Raw genomic sequence first — 27,452 nt, 5'->3', positions numbered from 1 at the left:
GTAAATTATGTCACTTCAGAAGAAAGATGAGCCACAGCCATTGGAATAGATTTGATTAATTGGAAATGAAAATTATGTATACACTAAATTTAACTTTTTTACCGGTTAGGCACTGCTTGGTGTGCTAATTTCAGAAAATCAGATTTCCAGAATACTTCAGAAAACTTTTCTTGGAATGGATGGTATACAACCAATATATGATTAAACAAGTTCTATATCTATGCATATTTTTTTGTAATTGTAAATCATATTTAGAACCTTTTTCCAAAATGGATATTTCATCACAATTAAAATTTAAGCAATATTGGAGACCTTTCCTGATCAACTTATTCTGTACTTCAGAAAATGAAGCCATAAGCTTCATCATAGACAGATGCCATCTATCAAATTTTAAAAATATTTTCCTGAAGATGCTTTCTTGCATCTGTATGATGATCCTCTAATCTCTATAAATAGCTTGGTTTCCTTCTTTTCCATGGATTTTTTCTAAGACTTCACATCAGCTTAGGGTTTGTGACATAACACATTAACAACAACAGGCTATCATTTTCTGTTCACTTATTTAAATAGCAAGTTTAATGCTCATGATAGCTAACAGATCTTCACTCATGGAAGTCACTTTTGCAGTACGAGGTGCCAGAAATATTAATCCCATACTTTTCCAGTCTTTATACCTCTTGGATGAATGATTCTTTCTTCCCCAACATATCATCAACTTCAGAACACGATTTTTTCTTTTTGAATCAATTTGAAAAAATGAACTTTTAAATTCATTATGAGCACTTCATAGTTTCTCTTAGGCTTTGAAAAATGGCCATAATTAATGCTGAATTTCACAACACTTGAATAAAATGGCTGTATATATTTCAATAGAAGAAATGGAAAGACCTGAAGTATCATATTGCAGCAAGACCATCTCACAATGAACATGTTGGCACATTTGATTAATGCAAGTCTTACAAAAATAAGTGTGAAGGAAATAATGGAGTCAGCAATTCATAAATGCTTGAAGACTTCAATATTTATATAACAATAAATAATCAGGGAAGTCAGCTGATATGAATATCTATATTTTAAATGACAGTATAACAGAATTTTTTTCACACATTCTGCTTTAAAAATGAACAATGCATGGGCCACTAGTTCAGTATCCTTAGTCATTTTCCCATAATCATTGATTTAGTTAACATATGGCCATTGCAAATCGTTTGCTTAGCTTGTTATTTGAATAAACACAAAAAAAATTAGTTGCAAATGTAACTCCTGGCTATGATGCCAGTCTCCTTTTCTTCCTGTTATGTCTGACTTTCCTTCTTTTCTTTCTTTAAGTTGCTTGTAAATAGAGGACATTACCAAAACATGAATTTGAGGAATTATTCTTGGTAGAAAATGGATGAGCAATAATATAAAAAGGACCACTGTTAACAGCAGCATCCCCAAAAAATGAAAAAAGAGCAGGGGAGAAAAAATTGAAAACATGTAATTATAGGAAAATGGCATGAACTTGGTCATATTTTTATGCATACGCCAGTCTCAAATTTACTGGATGGAAACAAGTAAGGCATTTATACTTATAAAAGTACATTAAAGGTATATTCTATGAAAAAAGGCAAATTGATACATAACTTTCAAGCCAAAAACTCAGCACCCTCTTCCCATACATTGATTAATTCAAAAAAACTACATTGGTATCTGATACTTTGGCTGGATTTGAAATAAGTATACTAATAAATAATTGTGATTTACGAGACACCCTTTTATAAAGGCATACTCTCACTTTTTCATTGGTCAGTCATGCCTTGTTAGCACAGTTGCAGCAAGTCTTCCTAAACTCTCCTCAAACATTATTAGACAATAATTCTTGAGGCATTACAGAACCTCATTGACACGTCTGAAATTGAGATGTGCAATGCACTTTAGTTATAGTAAAGTTTAATGGATCTTTTTTGTTGGTATTTACCAGCAAATGTAATCCAACGATACTAAAATTCAAAACATTTAATTTGGGTAAGATAGTAAGTATAAAACAAGGACCTTTTATTATTTCATAACTTTACTATGATGTCTTGTCTCAATTAAATCTTATATCCATATCTGAAGTTGCTACATCATAAACTAGATGTCATAAAGCCATGTCTGTGTAAATCGAGGTCAGATGGACGAATCTCAACGTCAAGTACACAGTTAAGATTGATTTCATTCATAAACAGACACATTAGAAGGATAATTACAATTATCATATTTCCTGCCCCAAAAGATGCACTTATTTGACTTCAAAATGAGCTCTGAAATCATCCTGCATATTATAGGCCAGTGCCAAGGCTTGTGCTTGAAGGTTAAAGTTATGCCCTATACGAGCACAAGCCGGAAAAATATTTACTATTTAAGTATTTTTTCCCACATCAGGCATAAAAAATGATTACAAGGTTACCTTGAATACAAATTTGACAATATCACTGTTTTGAGTCAGTAGATACAACAAGAGTTTTAATATTTCGTTAAAAGTACTTCCTAAAAGAATTCCCAAATAAATCGTAACTGAATACAATGTAGCGTGTTAAATTTTATCTCACATTTGGTGTTGCCACAAAACTTAATATGCATTGAGCTAACGGTAATTTAGCCCCTCTGCTAATACATACATACATTGTACCAAGCATTCAACTTTAAGCAATATGAGAGCACCATTAAAGCATATAAAATGTTTGCTTTTTTACAAATGTTGATAATATTAAACTAATAATAGAAACTAAGCATCTCATAAAAAGTTAAAATGATAATAACCTCCTGGGGTATTAAGAGAGAAGATTGACGGTATTGCGGTATTGCACTTAAAGAAGTAGTTTTTATGGGAGGTGACTGACAGCTAAGGTCATTTGCACCATTGGGGATGGTTGCGAAAGGAAGGGTGGAGAAAAACCCGGCGTCGCCATTAGCCTACTCTTGTCGAAAGGTGCCAAGGGGTCCATAGTTAAGCGTGTCATCCGACGGACGTCGTACTCACTCAAAGTGATCTTTACGTTGCACCTCCAGTAGGAATCGGGATACCACAGAAAAATATTTGTTTTCTCCAGGAATTGAACACAGGCCCACTCGGTGGGAAGCCTGTACATTAGCCACTGCACCACCCAGATCCCTAAATTTGAAGTCATAAATTGCCCTTCAGATCACAATAACAAGGGAGCTTAAAGGTGTTTTGACCCACCTCCGATTGAGAAGATGATACAAGAATAGAGGGAGCAGAAGGTGGATTCAATAAATAGAGATATGAATTAAAAAATGAATGCTCATCTACTCCTAAACGGTCAAAGCTTCCACTGAAACTGGCACTTAAATATGAAATAGAGATTACAAGGTACCAACTCATGATGACACACCAATAGAAGGAATGAAACAGCCATCAATTTCTAATGTTTGTGATTGAAAAAGTCCTAGCAGAGAGTTAAATGAGACTATCAGAATGTCTTTTTAAAAATGAGATATTAGCAATGGGCTATATGGAAGTGAAGGTGACACTATGTACAAGGAAAGTAACATTCCAATGAAAATAACTGCAGCAATAATATAGCAGCAGCAATGCCAAATTTCTGGGATTCTACCATGAATAAATGTTGAAATTTTAACATACTCATTTTTTAATGTAATAGTTCAAATTTATTTGCATTATTCTTTTCATTCTGTTCCAAGTATTTTTCGTAAATTGTAACATGAAAATCAGAAAGTGCCTTCTGCACCAGGGCATCTAATGGGTTGGGAAATATGGAAAGCTCAGATTTTTATTGCATAAAATCATGAATGATTTGTTTCTTTAAACATAAATACAATGAAATTGTTATTGATCAAGATTAATTGTCAAATGAAATTAATGCTATCTAACCGCCTCCAACACCAAAACTTAAGGAACCAAAGCAGTAAGAGATGGTGACTACATAAAGCAGCTTTCAATGAGAATGTAGCCATTTATCTTCTATTTTCCCATTCCTAACTTCTCCTGATAACCTTGCTGTACTTTTTATGAATTTTTCTCGCAAGTGCTTGAAATCCAAAGTTATTTTTCAGGTCAATCATTGTCTCTTCACTTTCCATGTTGTTGGTAATACTGAATATGGTTCTGCTATAGTATGGTTTTTCTATCTACTTGCGTGATGATGGCCTATGCTAAACACAAACTCTTCTGGCTACTAAAAAGGAACACCATCCTAACTGGGAATAGAAAATTGCTATTTTAAATTTTCAATTTAAAGATCAAATTCCCCAATTTCTCAAAAGATTTCACCCACCTTCCAATTTCTTCTCATTTTTTAATATAATTATTTATTTCCCACATTTCTCAATTACCCAGACTGAGTGGCCAATCTGTACACAGGGTGCGGCACTTAAATCTGGACAACCACAAATGCGTTTCCTCGCCACATCAGCAAAACCTTCCCCAACTTCTCTGAAGCATTATACTTCGCCACAATATCATAAACCTGGGGTACCCGAAGAATCGAACCATTTCACTGGGCAAACGCCCAGCACAACCACTTTCAATAACAGCGGCTCTTTGATTGTACTACTCACTTTTGTGTAACATCTGGGACATTGAGGTTATGACTGTTTACTAGATGCCTAGAGCTTTCAAGAACACCAATTGCGACCTCCAGCGTATGATATGGCAGGAAATTCAAATTGAAATTTGTCCAGAGATAACCACTGCACCCTGTACATTTTTTGCATTGTTCAAATATACTCCGCATGATGAAAATAATAATAATCTTACCAGTTCTTTGAATAGCCTCCCCATTATATCTTAATCAACTGTGAGCACTATCCAGAAGACTCAGAGAATGAAATTTTTATATCCTTCTTTACAATGTAAGACCTACATTTTGTCTTTCATCTCAAGAAGTGGCTTTTTTTAACAATGGTTTCCAGATACTAGAAAACTGAAAACAGCTGTACTGAACTGGTAGTGATGTGAATATAAAGGGTATAAAAAAGCTTGTTCTTGGTTAAAAGAGTATTTGGAAAACAATGACTTCATCGGAAAATGAAGATAAATGCAGAGGCCTTTAAGCAGAAACATATCTCCCATCTTCTATGGTATTTTTAAATGACTAACAAGTCCTCACTTTTAACAGATACATTGCAGGAGGATTTTGTCGAAAATTTTTACTATGATCTAATCATTTAGCTATTAGAAGACTCACAAATTAACTGTTTTATTACCAATTAAAAGAAAGATACTGTGCTCATTAAAAACTGTGGTAGTAATTTAACAGTTGGTGGACACAGTAAGCCTTATCATATAATAATTATGAAACATAAATAAATCAAGTGTTTTCCTTCAGGATTTTGAATCATAAATAATGATGTAAAATGTATGTGAATAAATGATACCCAATAAATCAATGGATGTTATGTGTTTACTTAAATTTACGCCTAAGTTTAACTCACAGTCCCTACTAATTAGCTCTCCTGATTTTTCACAATCCCCTAATGTTCTTACATGTTTGCCCTTTCATCCAGAAAACCACACTGATGCACATATTCTACTAATGACAAAAATAGCAAATTTAGTGGCTAATTAACATCAAAAACTGTAGTAGAACTCCACAAATCAAAAACATTTGGTTGTGAGTAGTCAACAAAAAGATAACAGTACAGTAATTGTGGTTAGAACTTTCAATTCTAATTTAATCCATTTAAAATAATTTTCAACTATCATTAACATTATTACATTCATAAAAATACTGTATTTTTAACCTTTGTAAATTGATCCTTTCAAGTATCAGAAATATAACATTTAGGCATCAAGTATGAACCACTTTAATGATCATAAGCAGGAATATGTTGTCGGGATTGAAAACATGTTTCACATAAAATACAAAATAAATATCAAAGGTACACCACACCACCTGGAAACACCTGATGAATAAACAGCTGTCTACCAGCTATTCTACCTTGCAGATAGATTTTTAGCCAATATTGTCACTCCCTTGTCAAACTTATATAAGAATAAAACTCATAAAAAAATCAACACACATTTATATGTCATTTGGTACTCATTGTACCTTAAAAAGAAAATGAAATATGCAGAAACAACATGAGATCAATAAAAGAGTATTCATTTATGGGAAAAAATTCCAACTATCCTATAGTAATTAACTCAATGTTGCTGCTTCAAGTTGTTACTCACACTGCCATTTGCGTACAATCAGTTAAGGCCAATCTACATGTAGTTTTAAAAGCTATTTGCATTAAAAAGCCTGCTGCAAACAAATAAATCTACGATAAAACAAAGGTATGAATTTTTATTACAAAAATTCATTCCATGGTGGGGCTCCTTATGGAATAACCAGTTAAATATTGGATATTTTACTGATACTCCCATGTTTCATATTAAAAAAGCACAGGAATGATGGCATGAAAAACACTGGCATATAGACCCTAATGGCACTCGGCTAAGGCATAGAAAAGATCACCATAAATGGTGACAAAATGGAGACCCAAATGCTGAAAAACATTTGAAGTCATTATTTTCCCAAATATATAACTTCAGTACAATAAAAAATCAAAAGCATAAATGTATTGATAGATTATATTAATTTACCAGAATAAAGACAATCCAAAGTTAGAACCCAACACCACCTCCACTCACTGGTAAATAACCTTAACCACATAATTTAAAATGGGTGCTTCAACATATAATAATTAATACAAAAAGAAAGTATTAATAATTTGAAGTGGTATTCAAGGAATTCATGCCAACATAAAACATGCAAAAGCTATATCGTAGAAGCTGAAAATATTATGAAATACAATAACACAAAACAAAAAATAATGGAATATTCAGATGAAATAAAATTTTCAAACAAGGGATTACATTTCCTTTATGCACAGCACTGGCCACAACTACACATCTATGCATTGTTAACAACACAATATTCAGAATAATCAAAATGAAATTTCCTATGCACAAAAGATTTATTAAACCAAAAATGTCTACTTCAACTTAAAATATAAATCTGTATGGTATGATTTCACTAATACAAAAATACCAACGGCCTTTATATTCCTTAAAAGGTACTGTATTGCAGAGAATGTGAAGTTAGGTATTAACCATGATTACTAATGCAATAGCAATCAACCATATCACTTCATTAATAATTCAGCCCCATTAAGGCTGCAATCCATATTTCACTGCCAATACTGCAAGTTTGTCCTGAAATCAACTGGTAGCATTGCATGCCTGTAGATGATTGCACCTTAGTGGTGATGTTTATTCAAAAATAACCCTCACGTTTGAATCTTGATTATTATAACATATCTACTTTATCCCAAAAACATCTATATTATGAACTAAATTCCAGAAAAAATATTTTGTTGGGCTTTCTTGAATTTGAGAGTTAAACCGTTGATCTGTAAAAAGTTTACTATGGTATGAACAAATAATAATAAGACATGCTATTAAGCGAACTCTTTTATTTAATTTTAAATGTCAAATGTTTATTTTGCTATCACAACTTAATTGTAGCTATGACACAAAATGATATATCTCAGACGTTAAATTATGAAAATAGTACAAAAATTAAATGCATTTTTAAAGAAAACTTGAATTTGAAAATGCTTAAAAAAAGCCCATTATTTATTACAAAACACCATTACCAACTTTGACTAGTATTACTCATTAATTTTGTTATAGGCAACTTCCATGCTGCAATAACGTAATTATATTTCCACTCATTTATTGTGCATATTCTAGATAGCCATTGCCAATTTCTCATAAATAGACAGCAGTACCGCGGAACTCAACCATTAAGTGTGCTGAAATATATTGCTAATACCAGAGTAAAAGTACCATTTTGTATTCCAATTTAAGGTGGTACTGGTGATCAATTTCAGAATGCAATCCAAGTAAAAAAAGGAGTGAAATCTGGGTACATCCACATCCATTTAATGCGGGAAAACAGTACACAATTGAAATAATGTATCAAATATTTCCTTATTTTATATTTTTGACTAATTTCAAATGTTTATCCAAAACAAAATTGGCCAGTTGTTCACCCATAAATTTTATCATGTGCATGTTACATAATAAGATGTATATTACTCTACCTTCATTAACTTTGAGCAAAAATGATTTAAACTTATTTCCCTTGAAAATAAAAATGCAATGTAATAACAGCAGGAGTAATTCCTTTTTCAGTTTTCTCAGCTGAAAAATATTTGCCTAAGAAAAAGGCTGATAAGCCAAGAGGCTTCTATAATTCATAAAATACATCCATGATAAGTGGAAATATGTTAATAGCATTCCATCTGACTGAAATATGTGGCCATGTTCTCTATCATTAGCATTTACATTACATAAATGTAGTGCAAGGCCATCCTGGAGGCTAATTATGAGACATAAACCATAAGCATCATAAATTTTGAGTTCATTTTACTTACAGTGAACACTATTCCAATTTATCAGCTAAGTACCACTAAAATGACAATGTATATCTTGCTTAGGATATAGGAGACAATCAGTAATCATAGAGAATAACGAATAAATGAATCATTTAGGTCAAAAATTCAAACATCCAAAAAAGGATGCACTCAGGTTAGTAATTCTTTTAGCATTTGCTAGTTACAGTAGTATATAAAATCAATTTTTGGCATTCAGTGGGGGTTTTATATTAATTGCATTACTCTGCACTGGAATGATCATCTAATAATTGGTCCGAATTGTTTCCTTCTCAAGTGATGAATACCTTTTTTTCCTAAATAATAACATATTTTTCATAACTCCCGGTGAAAAATTATTTTAAACATTCAATGAACTAATTATATTCATCGAGTAAGGATTGTAGATTAGAAAAGTTGGTGATAAAAAAATAAAACAGGAAATTTTAGCATAAAACCTAAGAACTTATTGAGTATAAGAAGAATCAGGGTCATGTATCATTGTTCACACATAGGTATTTGGGATAAAGGATGGAAAAATACTACCAAGATTCCACCGCACTTGCAGAAAAAAAACATTCATTCTACACAGTATAGCAAGACATCATATTAATAATATATAGAAAAGGACCAGTAGGTCAACAATGATAAATAATAATAATAATGATTCAGTTATATTATCAATAAGTATATATATTGAATCGAGAATATGAAGGTGCTATATTTACTGTCAGCATTATAACATAATACGAACAACTCATATTAGCTAATACTTTTTATCACTCAAATTTCAGTAAAAACTATTTTTCATCTGGCACGATACAGTTTCTAATATAAGAGTGTCACAAAGGGTCACAAATTAGCTGTTGAAGAATAAACTCAGCATGCTTTGTGCTACACATGCACTTGAAACAAGCTTACCTAGGCAAACTTACAAAATTAATTTTCTACTTTTAGATCAAAAACTAATTTTCAATGAAAATTCATTAGCCTCAAATATTTAATGGCAAGATAAGAAGTGCTGAGCCAATTCAAGAATTGCACAAATGCTTATCAAGATATTGCATTAAACATTTTCATGACAAAAAACGTCAAAAATCCAAATTTAAAAAGTAAGAAATTTTATTTCTTCCCTTTCTTGCTATGATATTTCATAAAATAAATAAAGAAAGTGAAAAGGCATTCTCATTAAGTTTTAAAGATAAAAAACAATCTTCACACATTGTTCCACAGGGCATAGAAAAAATTAACTGCCATATTTGTTTCACTGGATGAAAGGTGAAAAATCATATCAACCTCATGTTTATAAAAAAATGTACATAGTAAGTATCATTACAGAGATGTGAGCTCTGATAAAACTAACTAAAAAATTATGGCAGAATAAAAATGAGGAATAGTTTGAAACAAATTCCCAGTTTATGAATATGATACAGTAATAACCATTACAAAAATATGAATTTCTACTTCAACACAGAAACTGTCACTTATATATATCATGTAATGCCTAATTAGGATTATTTGCTCATTTAACCACTCACCTGATCATTGCTGGTGGCCATATCCCAATAGTTGGCAGAACCACCTTCGGAGTTTGATAAATTTTTGTCTAATGACGGCTGCATCAAATCAGAGTGTCTCCTTGTATTTGTATCCAAGGAGGTACTGGCAGGTACACTATTTTCTGTTTGCTGTATCACACTTTCTTGGCCTTCCCCAACAGCAGGCACTATTCCTTCACCTGATACCATATTATTGACTGATGCTTGACCAGGATCCCAAACAGATGCTTCATAAGTGGTTGAGACTTGATTGGTGTCTAAATAAAATTAAACAAAATATGAGTTGATACATTTGATCTGAGTAAATACTGTCAGAATGGTTGGAATACAAATGCCCAAATTGATATTTTACCCATCAATGGAAACGCCATGACATTACACTTAAAATTATTTTGGTATCTCTAAACACATGCATGGCTGGGCTTTTATATTTTATTCATGTAAATCATGCAGAGCACATTTTATTAAAATTCATGATTACCACTTGAACTTAAGTATACGAAATTTAACAGCAATAAATTTAAAACAAAAGTTTTTAAAACCTTAAATACGAGGTCTGTACAAAAAGTACTGCGACTTTTGTGATTTTTCAAAAATTATTTATTTATTCATGAATTTCTATTTTGTCCCCTTCAAAGTAATCCCCATTAGATACTATACACTTGTGCCAACACGACCCGTGTCATGCCCAAATCAAAGGTAAAAATCAAATGGCACCAGCCAATCGAAATATTTAGGTCCTCAGAAAGTTCTCTAACAGTGATTTGACAATTGGCCAATACTATTTTCATCACTTCATCAATGTTTTCGTATGTTGTTGACGTGCTCAGGCATCCGGCACGCTCTTTGTCGCTCACATCTTCTCGGCCCTCTGAGAACATTTTGTGCCACCAATAGGACGTTGCTTCGGTCTGAGGTAGCTTCTCCATATGCCGCAGTCAACATTCGGAATGGGTCCGCACACTTAATTTTGTTTTTCACACAAAATTTGAAACAGATTCTTTGATCCATTTTTTGGAACAGACAAATATAGAAGACACATCCAAGCAAAACAGCTGTCAACAATGAACTGAACATTCAAAACAGCCGAACTTTTCGGCATAAGTGAGAGACATAAGTACCAATATAAACCAACAAAAAAATTGAAAATCAACTATACGTAACCCACGAAAATTTGGAATTCACGATACTTTTTGAACAGACCTCGTATCATCAATAAGAATAAAATTCTTCCATTGTATATAAAAACCTATGTCTCTGGCAATAAATATTAACTTTGATATTTTCAAAACTATCTACAACACCTACCGACAATTTCATTATACAATGTGTAATTAAATAAATATGAAGCAATTACCAGACAAAATTACTTCATAAAAATGTTTGACATGCATGACATATGTTTCTTTGCACTGCATTTCACAGGGGCTGTTCAATAAAACATTCATGGTATTTTCATTTGCATATTTTTGGGAAAAACTTTGTCATAAATTTTTTTCACACAGATGGCAGCAGTTTCACTCAAAATTAAGATTTAAATTATGGTATTTTTCCATGGATAATGCACACCCAGAACTTTGTAGTTATCCTGGATATGTATAGATACCGCATGCCCAGGGCTTAGTTATCTTGAAGGTGTATCGAAGCTGCGCATCTGTATATATGTGTGTATGCACGTAAATATTATATACGCGCGTCAAAATTACATACATTATGTGAAAAAATATGTCTATATCCATATACTAATAGATGGTAACAACCAATGGATACATGAAATCATAATTGCCTGAGGCTATAGCTACCGTAAGTATACAGAAGATTAAAGCCAATGGATTGAAATTAATTAAAAATAAAAGAAGGATCAAAAAATTAACAATATTTACAAGCCAATACAATATGCCGCACTATTGCTTTTTCGATATGATTCGTAAGTCGAAATGAGACATGGGGTTTGCGTGCCCTTTATAATTGGTATATAAAGTAAATTTCAGCAAACCAAATACAAAAAAATTAAATATGAATGAAATAGATTAAATTACCTATGGATAAGAACATCGCATACAGCAATGTTCAACCCAAAAGTCATCAATGTCGTGAAAGAAAAAGGAAATTGTGAAGCTGCCAGGATTAATCCATTAATAAATCTTTTAAATCAAAGTTCCAGTTGAGAAAATAGATGATGTCTCGTATGAAAGACTACACAGAATCAGGAAGGATTCAAAGAGTGTCTTATGAAGAACTAAACAGGTGGATCCTGGAAAGATGACAGTGTGTCAGAGTGAATCATGTAAAATATGGATTTGAAAAAGCTTTAGGTAATATTTCAATGACAACATTAGAAGATGAGGAGAAGTTAACTTCGGAGAGTGAACTCTGTGATGAGCCTTAAGAGATAATAAATACACTTGATTCATTTAATTGTGATTCAGGTGACGAATTTCTTGGCTCTGAGTGATCTACCTATCCTATCATATATTTAGACGTATGCTTATATAAAACGCCGTACTTCACTTATTATGTATTACATTTTATTATTTGAATAAACAATTACTAAGAATTAGAATAAATGAAGTAAATGCCCTATACGTTTCTTATTTTTCTCTTGGATTTATGAGATGAAATAACTGTAACACCAGCAAATCTGTATGAAATGGAATGCAATTAGAAAGGCATGCTTCCAGACTAATTTATTTTTGCGAGACTCCTCTTTAAATTATTGTGTACATAGGTATGCAAATATTTAGATTTTTTTCAATTTTTATCACATAATGCACATTGTCATTTTTTTCGATCGTCTGAACATTTTTGTATAGATAACGCATGCGTTATCGATGGGAAAATACAGTAATTCACTTCAAGGACGAAGAGGCAATTAAACTGCCACATTCTTCATTTAGCTGTTGTATCATTTACAAGCATATATTATGACTTCTGCCAAGAGCAGTTGCTCTGTCCATTGTTAACAGTTGCTGCCAATTTTCATAGTCCCAGGTTATTTCTATCACAATGAATCATTTTTTTAGCCTGCATGACATTAAATTAAACTTTGCCATTTTAAATTATGTGAACAAAAAATTGATGATCCGTCTTCATTGAAGAGCTTAATATTTGTTTATCAAATTAGCATAATATATAATATTATGTAATTGGGCATATCACTATGTTGACAGAAATGCCATGCAGAATGTGATTGAAGTTACATATTATGAACACCACAATATACAGTAAAATATGAATTAGGAATATACCTTCCATATTTACTGCAGCTCGGGTCGATATGCTAGCTCTAGTTATTCAGTGGATGTATAATTTTCACCAGCTAATAGGTTTGAATCAACCCTTGGCATGTGATGCTTCATGCCAAAGGAAAATTGTACATAATTATTCAATCTCATCTTCTACTGACACCTAATTTTTCCTTTCCCTTATACATACTTAACTTTTTAGTTTACCATGACTCAACCTTCAATATGAAATGATGCTTCCATATTCCATTGCTCATATTAGTTTTGATTCCTATTACCCACAGGACTTCCCCAAACTTTTTTCCTCCCCAACATTAAAATCCTATCTTTATTTCTTCATGATGCTTTGAGTATGCTTTCATCAACAACTGGACTATTCCACCATAAATTGAAGTGTTGTTATTTCCAACACAAATAATATGAAAATTGCTTAGGAGTGACTCAAGAGATAGCTGATATGTATACTGTAACCAACAGGCTAAAAGATGGGCAGAAGTAAAAGTGCCCTCCTATTGTTTACCGAATACATGCACCCATAAAAACTGCTTGTCTTCCATCTCTGGGTCACCAAATGTAAGCGTGTTGGTATGATGTTGTTGAAATGAATTCATGTTAAGTGGAAAATTGATCATTTGCTCAATTCATTTCTCCTCAATATGAGATCCAGTCCAATCTATGAATTCCTTGTGGACCATTCTGGTTCACAACAACACAATTAATAAACAAAATTTAATCTCTACAGAGTTACAAAAGTGATTGCATACTTGAATGAGCAACAGATTCCTGAGTACTGTTTCCAGCTTCTTGTTGGGTCACAAGTTGTGGCTGTTGTTGTTGTTGCAATTGTTGCTGCTGCCATTTAGCTTGCTCATAATAGTAATTGTTCCACTGTTGAGCATCATACTCTCCAGTTTGCATCACCCCTTGAGCAGTAAGTTCTGCTTGATTGTTTGTAATGCCATCAGAACCCATAGCATTGAACAATATCTGTCCTGTTTGCATATCCAAAGTTGGTTGATTTCCATACATTCCAGCCGTCTAAAATACATGAAAAGTTAATGATTAAAAAAGGAAAGCAATTTGGGAGTGATAAAAAATGATGTACTGACATAGTCATTTTAAATCAAAGGCAATTCAAGGATGACACAATGTTATTTACAAATTTTGATTTATAACCTGCAGAACAGATTAAAATTGTGAGTGACAAGAGCATAAGAATAAAAGATTGTCCACATGTAAATTATGACACACAGGTTCAGGATTCCCCATACTGACAGTTCTATATTTTTGAAATTTAGAGGTGAAAATATCAATCAATTTTTTTTTGTCCACGGATTTGCTGCACAGGGTGCAGCAACATAATTTCATTTATTCAAATGCAAAATGCTTTCAAAAAAGGAAGTTATGTAGCCGCATCCTGTACAAACATAGGACACGTCAAAGAAAATATACAGCTACAAATGTAGTTGCAGATATTCATCAACAGAGTAGAACATATGCTTTAACAGATATTCGTGAAGTTTTTTTTTAATTAGTGACATTTTATTGAGATTCCTCAAATTGTCAGGTAACTTATTAAAAACAAAGAGGCCTATTTTTTTAGGTCCAAGTGCTGCATTTATAGTTCTTTCAAATGATTGGTGCAGGTTTTTAGGTATTATAAGTATGATAATCTTCATTATTGTGCAGTGTTGCACTCAACACTAATGATTGTTGTATGTATATATATACAAGGAAGAGGCAGAGGATGAAGCTTTTTAAAGAGGGGACAGCAGGGTGCATTAACAGATGCTTTGCACATTATTCAAAAAGCAATTTTTTGTATTTTTTAAATTTTGTACTGGCTTTTGGTGAGGAACCCCAGAAAATGACACTGTACCTTATATGTGCATAGAAATAATAATAGGACATCATTACTAACAGTGTGACTGATCACTCTGATGAGAAAACAAATGGAGCTTAATTTATTACGCAACTAGTTAATATGATCATCCCAAGATAGTTTATTATCTATTTCAATCCCCAGTAAGCTAGAACTGGTATTTTGTAGAATCGATTCCCCATCAATATCCAAAGTGATGCTAGCTTCATCCAATATTCAAGTAGTAGTAGTAGTTTTTAGGGGAGGCGACCGACAGCTGAGGTCATTTGCGCCATAGGGGATGGACAGGAAAGGATGAAGGGTGGAGAGAAACCCGGCGTCGGCATTAGCCTACTCTTTACGAAGGGCGCCAAGGGGTCCGCAGTGTAACGTCCCATCCGACGGACGGCGTACTCACCCAAAGTGCCCTCCACAAAGCACCTCAAGTAGGGATCGAGATACCTCTGAAAAATATTCAACACCGCCGGGATTTGAACCCGCGCCCTCTGGGTGGGAAGCCAGTACGTTAGCCCCCGCACCATCTCGATCCCCCTCCAATATTCAATGCCACATTTTCAGATGATACATCATTTCCTCATAGAGCTCCGCTAATATGGGGCAAAAATGCTAGTAATGGGACAGCATGGAAATATGCAGGTGAATTTCTCTCTATGACTCTTTACTACAAATCTTCCAAAAAAATTATAGAAAGAGAAAAGTATGTGAATTGAAAACATGGCTTAGCCAAATGCCAACAGTGCACATATATTATTGCAGAAAGTTGATTAAGAGAGGAAACAGGTCTACAATATGTACTAGTTAAAAATTGATTTTGCACATCTTAAAATAAAGTGATGTCAACATCCTGTGATTCCTGAAGAATTGGTAATTTTTCATGAGTGATAGCATCACATTATTCTTACACAATATAATACATTTGCCGAGGAAAATATAGCTTATTTTTCACTTTCCAAAATTTTGGCAAAATTAATTTTCATTTAATAAACCTGTAAAGATTAGTTTAGTTTATGTGCTTATGCGACCATTTTATATACTCCTTTCATGTTTAGCATTTGGAGCAGCGACAAAACTAAATAAACTGAAAGAGGAAAAATAAACTGAAATCAGCAAAAAAATGCTCAGATACAGATCAAGTATTTGAGATTAAAAATAAATATAAAACCCATCTTCTTTCCTGATAACATTCCTTAACTCCCTTTACAAGATGCCAGTTTAAGTTTTTCCTAAGGATAAAATTTCATAGGATAAGTTGAGCTCGCAGCTACATCAGCATTCCAGAATAACTGCTATAGAGCAACTCAGAATAAAACTTGATTTATATACTTGGTTTTAAGAAATTATTTTTCCATGCTTTAGTTAATGATGTTACTTTATTTGATTGATATTTATTCATTATTTTAAAGTTTTAAGTTACTTTATCATATGCAGGAGAAACAATGAAATAGGAGGTGATAAGTTCTCAGATCTTCCACAGTGACTGAAACCACAAACAGAATATGTAGCAACCATGCATGGTGGATGTAACTTCAGCAGCATTTGACACCACGGAAAAACTAGAATATTTTTTTTTGTTTTTTCAGAAGACATGATCCTGCCATACATATTTGCAACTTTATTAGAGGAGTTTTTTTTTCTGAATCAAGTAAATAATATATAATGTTTCATTGATGTTGAGGACTTTATGGCTTCTAATAGGCTTTAAAGAACTACCTTTACTGCTATTGTGTTTAGAGAGCATTATAAATAAAAATAAAGGCTATGCTCACAACACTTGAATAAACAAATGCAGGCAATGAGAGAGCAAGAGAATTAATGGATGGTGGACTACAACAGCTACAGAGGACTAAGTGAAACGGGTCCTGCATTAAAAGCCAGGAACCAGGTGCCATAACTCAGAATGGCTAACATCTGAAAAAATATCTTCTTTTAGAAAATTTCCACTTTACCCTTCTTAGCCAAGTGAACCACCAAAAAATTGAAACCATTAGTATAGATTATTAGAAACTGCCGGATGTGCCGAGACAGTAACTTTTTGACGGAGTCATCACAAAAATTTCAGAGTGTAAGAGGACACCTCAATAGCTTAACTGGCTACAGCACTCCGCCGGACATTGAGGGATCTGGGTGAAAATCGCGGTTAAGGTAAATGATTTTTACACTCTGAAATTGTTGCATTGACATTACTATAGACTCTATAGGTATGCGGATTATACTGTATTTGATGAACGTTCATTATCATTTGCACAGCAAGAACTTGCTGCGCACCTCCTAAATGTCTCATTTCCACCAGAAAAGATTCAATAAGAAATGCATTAAACATTCCTTTTTTTGTACAATATAGGTGAAGCACACGTCTAATTTGTTCTACGTTGACAGTTCACTCCCATAAGACTCAAAGGATATCACAAGGTCTTACCATTTTCTAATTCTTGGGCATTTTTGCATGATTTTTTCCATGCCTCACAACTATAATCACTTCTGCTATATAATTCATACACTGATATAATTAATATTTAACTATGGTCTTATTTTGTTGAACGGTGTGTCAATTAAAACTACAGTTTCCAATTAATGATATAAATATTGCACTTACTTACATGATTTATCTTCAATACCATTCTGATGCATTATATTTTATGATGATCAATTATACAATAGGAAAAGAAATAAGAGGCAAACAGAGTGATTCCAAACCCAAATTCATAGTATACATCCACAAATTCATGATATGAATACATACATTACAAAAACAAAATCTTTGAAGAAAAGACAATTAGCATAGTTTCCTTACCGATTGCATTCCTGTAAGTAATCCCTGAGAATGATCTTCCATCATTTTTATGCAAGCTTTAAGGTCTTGAATCCATTGGGGATCTACATCGCCACCTCCCTCACTTCTTTCCAACACCGGGTCATGATGTTTCAATCGGTCACTTAGTTCTTCTAGCCGCCTAAGGAATTGAACATTTAAAGTTTTGTCTATACCTCCTGACATCAACCAAGATGTAACTTTGGTTGATATTGCCTCACAATAAAGAAGGCCTTCTTGTACCATACCATGTTCAACCAATTGCATTGCATAGTCAAGCTTCACAGGCTGAAGAAATATGGAAAAGAAAAGATGCTCCAATCAATTATCATTCATTTCTGCATTCTAGTGCAATCACCATTGAAAATAATTAATACTGAAACAATAAATAAACCAAGTTTTACAAACCTGGAAGTATGGGAAACAAAAACCAGGATCTGCTAAGGATCTTGCATATTCTAAAACTTCTGTACAGTTGATCACTTCATTAGGGACATAGGATTCAGAGTCTGGTGAAAGAGACACAGAAGATCCAAACAGCACTAAGCGAGCATCAGGACCAGAGAATAATGATTGAAGATCTGAAGGAGCAGATGCTAGTGTTCCAGAAGATGAGGTACCTAGGTTTAGCTGGGCTGTAATGTAGCAGAACTGGGATGCATGGTGGCAGCCTCTTGCAGCTATATAAAGAGAAATGTAATCAAAACTTTTTAACAAAGAGCACAGGCTTACACAATAAACTGGGGACAAAATTAAGAGAATTATATAACTGACACCCCAGTGCCAGATGCAAACATCACCTTTATAAATGTGAAGTGTAGAAGTAAAGTCATAATAAAATAAGTGACTGGAAAAATATGCTTTCAATGTAAGAAACTCTTTAAATATGTTATTAAAGGGGGAAAACCGAAGAAAGCAATAATTCATCTTAAGAATTTTTATGTTATTTTGGTTCTTTTGCCCACCCTATTGCCTTATTAAATTTTCCCAAAGGTGTAAACAGTCAGCATAAATGGAAACAGATATTCAGAGTATTCAGCTTCGGCTTGTTCCCCAGAGCAACATGACTTCCAGAGAAGCCTGGCTAGACAAAAAGAGCTGGAACATGTATCTTTACATTGCAGTCATACTGTACTGTAAGACAGATGCTGATATTCTTACAAATTTTGATGAGTCACTTAGTATCTTTCACAAAATAAGAACTTTCAATGCCAATAATTACGAGTTTTTAATGTTTTAACCATCACAAAACTAAATAGAGTAAATCACAATGGTATCACAAAGTTAGATGGTTTGTTCATAAGGTTCTTGAACTTTTATAATAGTGCACCTCCAATTGGTTATTTTTTAACCCACTTGGAGGCATTGTGTTTGTGGAAACTTCCCATATGACCACCTTTATCACTTTGCTGATATTTTGTTTTGCATATTAGTTACAGCCGTTTATGTGAAATATTCAAGAGTGTGGCAAAAAATTGCTCACATTCTCCAAGTATACAACTTCACAGAGTTGAACAGGACCATGGAAGATTCGATATGAAGCAAAAGTGTGCATAAATTCTCAGATAAACTGGCCATAGTAATTCACGAAAACCACACTGATTATGGGCAGGTAGCATAACATTCAGCTTATGCATCAATACTTTACTGCATTGCATAATTTGTAACTTATATGCAAATTTTTTTAAACGTTTGCAATTAATAACTGCATCCAACAGAATCCACTATCATAAAACACTTTCAAACACTACGATAAAAAAAATTGATTAGAATGATGAGATGGGAGCAATTTAGAAAAGTGCTTATGTAAGTACAAGTTATTAATTGTATTCAGTGTACTTTTTCAAGATGAATGAAAAAACTGAATTTATGACATAAATTATTTATGAATAACTAGCAGGCTCGGGCATCATATTAAATAATCTAAAATTAGGTAGCATATACTGAGGATGAACACAATTTGTTATACCTCATTAGGTCAATATTTTAGCCATGAATTGAATGCTATATCTTCTATTGTAGAACAATGGCATTCAGAGTAACTTTTTGCTGTTCATGTATCCTATTTTTTTCACCTAAGTGAAACTATTTTTTTCAATCTAAAGAACTAAAAAAGGATAAGCTTTAAGAATTGTTATTCAAAAGAAAACAAATTCAAAAAAATCATTGTTCTCCCAGTAAAATCACAGTTATACCTGGCATATACAAACAACTACCATCAATGAAATGGGTCAAGATGGTTTCAATGTTATTACTTGGGAGTTAATGAAACAGAGATGTCCTTCAATTAAACATACAAAGTCAGCAGAGAAAAATACCTAGTTAACATTAACTCTTAAATAAATATATAAAATCTATTATTTCACAATTAACTGATTCAAAATACCCACAAGCTACATCAGGGGAGTTCACACAAGTTACTCAATGGAATCAATCTAAAATGGAATTCATACAGTATATGGATCAATTATGATATATAGCCTATTAATCCCAAATACTGTCAACCAAGCAGCAGCATCTTTAATTTATCTTGTACTGGAGCATTCTTTCTTATAGAAAACATAAGGAATATGCATAATAACTACACCAATTAGGTATTGTATCCTTACTTTGCTGAGTTCAGCCAAGATTAATCAGGAGAGAAGCGAAATTTTCTGACTTCACAAAATAAGTAGATTCATAAGTATCAGGGAATTTTTGATAAAAAAATTAATCCATGTGCACTTCAACTAAATGCATTTACAAAATACTGTTAAATCATGAATTTTCAAGGGATATTTAATAAAATACAGAGTGAACTAATTTCGTTTATACTAAAATTAATTTTTAATTTTTGGTCTTATATGATTTGAATTTCATAATCAACTCATTAACATGATGATATGATGAAAAAATATATTTAACACAGTCTCTTTTGAAGTAAATATTGAATATATATTCAATTGTAGAATGATTAAGTGTGGCAAGTATATTTGGCTACAGTGTCACTTATATATTTTCATTACAGATAAAAATGTAAAGTTAAAAAATAACCTGACAAAATTATTTACATTAAAATAGGCCCTAATATGAGTTTGTACAAACAAACAAATATTTGTATTACCAAGTGTGTCACCCAGAGTGATAATGGACTTTCGATGCAAATCAGGATGGCTTGACGAGTTGGATATTATCATGGCAAGATGTGGTCGCCAATCTCCCCACTTTTCATCACTACAAGACTGAAGAGTAAACACAAGTATTAAAATCGCAGTTAGCATAAATGCATACTAGCATACAATATTAATCTCTTGGCTAACTAAAATGACCATTGAAATAATGAGTCAGGAAATACATTACTATAAATCAAAAATCTTTGAAAAATGATAAACCACCATAGTCTAACGTGAACCTCAGTTCAATGAATGACAATGATGAATCCATATCACATAATTAGAAGCACCAAATGCACTAGAGATCCTATAAAAATGGTATTTTTACTCTAATCTGGAAATTTCATTCGGCCATTATGCCACAGAGAGATTATCTGACCAAAATCACCTCTGGATTATTTTTCCTGCATTTTGAACCATTTTTGGAAGTCACTATGTGCACTTAATTTGACTAATTGTAAAATGACATGGAAAACTTGGATCTGAGTGAAGAACTTGGCACAATAATTTTATCAGGGTGTTTCAAATTAGTAGAGAAAGCAACTAATTTGAGAAAAATATGCCTCGACTAGCTGGATATCTAACCTGAAGTTTTGAAAGTAGTACGTAATAATGGTTAAACTATTGATAATTTGATTCAGTATCATAACAATGAGCCTAGAGGGTAATGAGCCTGTCTGCTAACCCAAAGTTGTAGGTACAAGTCACATCTTAGGCATGACTGATGAGTCACCTCTCGTGGTATCGTTCATGGGAAACCAGATGACATACCATAGGGGCTTATTAAGATTCTAGAATGCATCACCAGAGGCATCCAAAGGGCAAAAAATAGTTATTTGGTAGCTAATTTTGATTTATTCTACACTGACAGAGTAGCTACGTAGGAGTGAAAAGCTTGATTTTTCATGGTAGTGCAAAGGTAATTTTGCCTCATAATAAACCAAGTAGAAGAGAAATTTACACCAAGTGTTCAGTACATACACTTTTATCATTTGTTCACCTTTGCAGAGCCACAGCTCATGGAACAGTAAATCTTCATTGCTTGTCTTGCTCCCAACATCTAAGTATTAGTATTAGTTATTTCGGAAGGTAACCAACAGCTTAAGTCATTTGCACCATTAGGGACAGGGTAATTTGGTAGGGGTAGAATGTTCAGGGAATAGAGAAAGAGTGGAGAGAAACCCAAAATAAGCATTAATTAAAATGAAAGGTGCCAAGGGATCCACAGTTGAACGTACTATTCCATACAAGGTATGCTCACTTAAAGTGCTTTCTAATGATATGATAAATTAATACTTGAAATGCTTAATGACATCCAAATGTGGCAGGCAACTTTTGGAGTCGATGTTACATTAGTTACTCAAAAGACCAAGATAAGAACTTCAAATTTTAATGGATAAATATTTATTTCAATTTAACCATCCCAAAAAGCATGCCAAGTTCTATTCTTTTGGTTGAGGACTGCTCTTAGCTTTGAATTATTTGATATTTCAAATTATGTCAGATCAAACTTGAGAGGTTTTGTTAAAATTGGATATTCATAAATAAATGAAAAAAATTATCATTATATCAGCGACTCGCAAAACCAAGAAATGTAATTCAATGACTTTTGGAGAGGACGGAAACAATCCAGAATCGAATCCAGCCAGAGTCAATTAAATCCTGAATTTCTAGGTCCATCCTTCATATAAATATGCAATATTCAAATAATGATTCCCCTCATCCAAAAAACTGTAATATTTCAGATAAGGAAACTCGTACATTAAAGGAAACCAACTATTAAAGAATTCAATGGCATGAAAGTCACTTTCAGCAAGAGGAGATAAGAATAAATTTAGTTCTTTTTATTTGAAAAGTTTTAAGTATTACAAGAAACTTCCACATCCAGAAGTAAAAACTTACTGTAATGGCTGCTGGTTGCCTCCCTGAAAGAAGTTGGTAGAGTGTCTGTAAGGGATCATTATGGGGCAAGTTATTGGCAAATCTTGTCAGTACAGATGCCAGCATCCGTCCTCCAATTTTGTAAGCTAAGAACATTGCATGACCCCACAAGCCATGTTTCATTGCCCATTCTGAAATTGCAAAAGTATCCATCAAAACTCACTTGGTCTTTACAAGTGTAGGATAATGAGACATGAGAAAAATAAAGGAAACACTAAAAAATAACTAAAATGTGAAAAATGTTCATCTCCTGATTACCAGTCTTCAATATACACATTAATAAATCATTGAAATAATTTTCACAATTGCACTACTAATTTAATCCTGAAGTAAACTTGTTTCTGTAGAATTCCCACAAAAATGTTCTTACCCAAGGCATCTCGTGTATTTCCAAACAGCAAGAACTCTCGGAACTTTCTTGTAAGATATTCTTCAGAGAACTGAGGAGCACGGTTACTAAGGGTAGGGGTAGGGACAGGGCCACCAACAACTATACCCTCATCTGGAGTTGTAAGATTTGAATTACTGGATAGTTCTTCAGGTGGTAACTGAGGGCTAGCTGAACCTGTTGCACTACCATGGGAGGGTTGTTGGAGATATGCACTGTCCTCTAATAGCAGGCTAGATATGTCAGTTCCCACAACAAACTGATAAAAAATAAAATTAATTAATTTTCATACATAAATAAAAAATCATGTTTAAATAATAAATAATCCCAGCTTACTAAGTACTCGATTTCCCAATGATTATTAAAGAGGAAGACAAATTAGATATTAATACAGAGAGAAATTCAAAATAACATCCACCAACTCACCCCATTCTGTTTGAGAAGTAATATCAGCAACTTCCACAGTAAAATATATGAGTCACGGTCATGAATACCTGGATCATTAAGGGCTGTATTTATTTTACTGTTGCAGAACTGAATCACACTGTTTTTATGTGTAGTGCCCCTGGAGGAAAGAAGTTTCAATGTTCTGATAATGTCATAGGGTGCAACACAATCACAGAAGCTCACATTAACTATGCATCTGAGCTAGAAATTGTGAAGAATTTAAACGACCACACTTATGAAACAGATAACTTGAAGAATTACCATTTAATATGATAAAATGGACTCATTCAATTTTTTTATTGATATTTCTGATAAATATCATACTTGAGTAATTAATGGCTGACTATTGCATACGTGTATCTGTAACTCCTTTCAAATCAGCGTATCCCCTTATGATGAATGTTTCAATTTTAACTTACAGTGTTTCGTGCGATACATTTTGAGATACAATGAAATCCTGATGACACGCACTGCACATATTGAGTATCTTCACATAACTAACTACCATCCACCTTTTGGGTGAATGTTTACCTTTCCACTTAGAGGTTGGTAACAAGATGAATTTATGCGTTCTTTTGATGTTTGTGTCTCTAATGTTTTGTCATTGCTACACAGCATACAATAACATTCAAGAGGTACTGAAATTTACCATTCAATCACAATATTTATTAAGATATCAAGCAACAAATGGGATCTAAGCAATTTTAAGAATAACATGATAACAATGTTTCTAGTTCACTCAACCAGTACCTCCACTGCTTGTTTGCATATTTAACAAAGCCATGCTTTACTTGTTGTCACATTGGGCATTGTAGATAGCAGCTAATTTTATGGTTAAATGATTACCGATAAAATATGACGACACTCACTGGGCCGCAAGACATTTTCAAAAGTGCATTTACAGAGAAATGGTTGAAAACTTTAGTCTTTGTAATAATACATTTCATTCCCAACTCTTCCCAAGATGTGATAAATAACTTATATCCAATAAAGTTCCATGACCCTGGTGTTAGACTATTGTGGTTCCAAGAGACACTGCCAAAACCTATTTATGTCATTACAATATGGCTACGTATTCTATTAATAAAATGCAAAATAAAAAATTATTGTTAGGTTCCCAGTTGATATCCTTGTACCTAAACATAAAATATCCAGAACAATGAATAAATTATCCCCAAGTCAAATATTTTGCTAATAACTTATGATGAAATTACCACTGGTATTAACAATAGCTCTAAAGTAAGTGAGATTATATTAAAGATTGTCATATCAAAACTCCACTGTAGTTAGTTTTATTAATAGATGAAGTTTGAGTATAACATAGCATCATAAAAGGCTTACTTTTTCATGCTCATACCATTAGATGATGCGAATGAATAAAATGTTTCATGTGAATTGATAGCATATAATATTTGTATAATTAGAATGCAATATGAAAATGTTTTTAAAAGAGGCACTCTAGAGAAAAAATATTAAGTTTTATTCAGATAAATATTTCCATTTTACGATCCAAATTAATGCTGATTAAAACTTTCAGCATTAGTTCAGCGATGGAAGCATCTGGCATACCAGACTGTTCTGCAATACCTCATTAAGGGCCCTGGAAAATCCTCAAGTTCAGCCATCACTGGGTCATCCTTGAGGAGTTCTTTAAGAGAAAGGAACTCAACCGTGGAACTGGGACCATCTAGCAAATAGTTAGGCTTTAAAAGGACAAGTGAGCCATGGGTTGTCAGCGAGGCTGTAAAAGTATACAAATGAAAACTATTAAATTATATTTACAAAATATTGGCCAATGTTATTTTATTTGAGTATATATAATATATATATCTGTATATATATATATATATATATATATATATATATATATATATATATATATATATATATATATATATATATATCTGTATATATATATATATATATATCTGTATATATATATATATATATATATATATATATATATATATATATATATATATATATATATATATATATATATCTGTATGTATATATAAATATTTATATATATATTTATTTATATTTATATATATATGTGTATATATACATATGTGTATATATATATATATATATATATATATATATATATATATAATTTTGTTAGGGTGACATTGTTCTGCCTTGACTGAAATTAAATGACAAACTCATACATTCATCATCGCTAATTGAATGATTGATGAAAATAAATCCTTTAAAAATCATATATTACCATCAACAGCACTATATGAATGTATTTTACCTTTAAAAAGGCAAACTAGAAAACTGCAAAAACGAAACCCAATGGCTAAATAGTACATACCACTTATGATGGCATACGAGGTCTGTTCAAAAAGCATTTCTGAGGACCTAAACATATTGATTGGCTTGTGCCATTCGATTTTTACCAATGATTCGGGCATGACACGGGTCGTCGCGAAATTCGTAGCAAAATTGCTAAATTTCAACCAAAAACAGCAATGCATTAACATTGCTAATGAGGTGTTGGACTCTGTCCGCAATGACCCAAATTGGCTCTATAGGGCCACAACTGGTGATGAATCATGGGATTATGGTTATGACATGGAAACTAAAGCTCAATCATCCCAATCGAAGCTGCAGCACGAGCCGAGACCGAAAAAAGCAGGCCAAGTTCAGTCAAATGTGAAAGTTTTGCTAACAGTTCAGTTTTCTTTGATAACGGATTTGTGGACGCACAAAAATTTGCTTTTGCACCACAACGTCCCTGCTCACACATCGTTACTTGTGCATGAATTCTGGGCTAAAAACAACACAGTAATGATGCCGCAGCCACGGTATTCCCAGATCTGACCCTCCGTGACTTTTTCTTGCTTCCGAAACTGAAGAGGCCCATGAAAGGATGACACTACGCTACGATTGACTAGATAAAGACTGCATCAAAGGAGGAGCTGAACAGGATCACAAAAGATGATTTTTTGAAGTGCTTCGAGGATTGGAAAAAACATGGCACAAGTGTATAATATCTAATGGGGATTACTTTGAAGTAGACAAAATAGATATTCATGAATAAATAAATAATTTTTGAAAAACCACGAAAGTTGCAATACTTTTTGAACAGACCTTATATTAATGTGGTTAAACAATCAGTTTTTTTCCCAAAATTTGGAAATTTCATTAGACTAGTATACCATTTAGTCACCATACACGCAAAAGTAACTCAAGTTTTTATCATTACTTTTGAAGGTCATATGTACACCAGGTTTTTAACTAAGCAAGAATAATTAAAATATAGCCAGAGTGCATCACTTGATTTTTCTTCAAGAAATAATAAAAAGGTTACCTACTCAGCTGCCTAAAACAATGTCCTAAAGTTATTAGCAAACAATTTTTATAAAATACTTCATAATAAATAAGCAGCAACAATTATCAATACATCGTCATATAGACATGATTAGGTTGGCTGATGAGAAGATAGTTACACCACCATTCCAACCAAGAATGAGAGAAATTCACCCAATGGCTCACTCAGAAACTGTAACAGTTTATCACATGACATGCAAAAAGATTTTTTTTAATGGTTTAATGTAAAAACGAATGCTACAAAGGAGCATAATAGGCAC

The 27,452-nt window shown here is 32.9% G+C and overlaps 1 protein-coding gene across 8 annotated transcripts in view; it reads right to left on the bottom strand.

Moving 5' to 3' along the window:
* Positions 1 to 27,452, bottom strand: part of Sec16 (Secretory 16) — a 123,418-nt gene that overhangs the window by 51,801 nt on the left and 44,165 nt on the right. For all 8 annotated transcript variants that reach the window (XM_071589033.1, XM_071589021.1, XM_071589056.1 and 5 more), the window contains exons 18-26: positions 25,441 to 25,594; positions 23,833 to 23,971; positions 23,389 to 23,665; positions 22,980 to 23,149; positions 21,029 to 21,146; positions 18,334 to 18,605; positions 17,908 to 18,213; positions 13,999 to 14,272; positions 9,969 to 10,246 (exon numbers count right to left, since the gene is read on the bottom strand). In XM_071589033.1, the coding sequence (XP_071445134.1) occupies positions 9,969 to 10,246; positions 13,999 to 14,272; positions 17,908 to 18,213; positions 18,334 to 18,605; positions 21,029 to 21,146; positions 22,980 to 23,149; positions 23,389 to 23,665; positions 23,833 to 23,971; positions 25,441 to 25,594 (1,988 nt within the window). The remainder of the gene's footprint in view (positions 1 to 9,968; positions 10,247 to 13,998; positions 14,273 to 17,907; positions 18,214 to 18,333; positions 18,606 to 21,028; positions 21,147 to 22,979; positions 23,150 to 23,388; positions 23,666 to 23,832; positions 23,972 to 25,440; positions 25,595 to 27,452) is intronic.

The sequence above is a fragment of the Hetaerina americana genome, unplaced genomic scaffold (genome assembly GCF_022747635.1).
Source record: "Hetaerina americana unplaced genomic scaffold, ioHetAmer1.1.p SCAF_1, whole genome shotgun sequence".
Lineage (NCBI taxonomy): Eukaryota > Metazoa > Arthropoda > Insecta > Odonata > Calopterygidae > Hetaerina > Hetaerina americana.
This window is presented reverse-complemented; position numbering and strand designations above follow the sequence as displayed.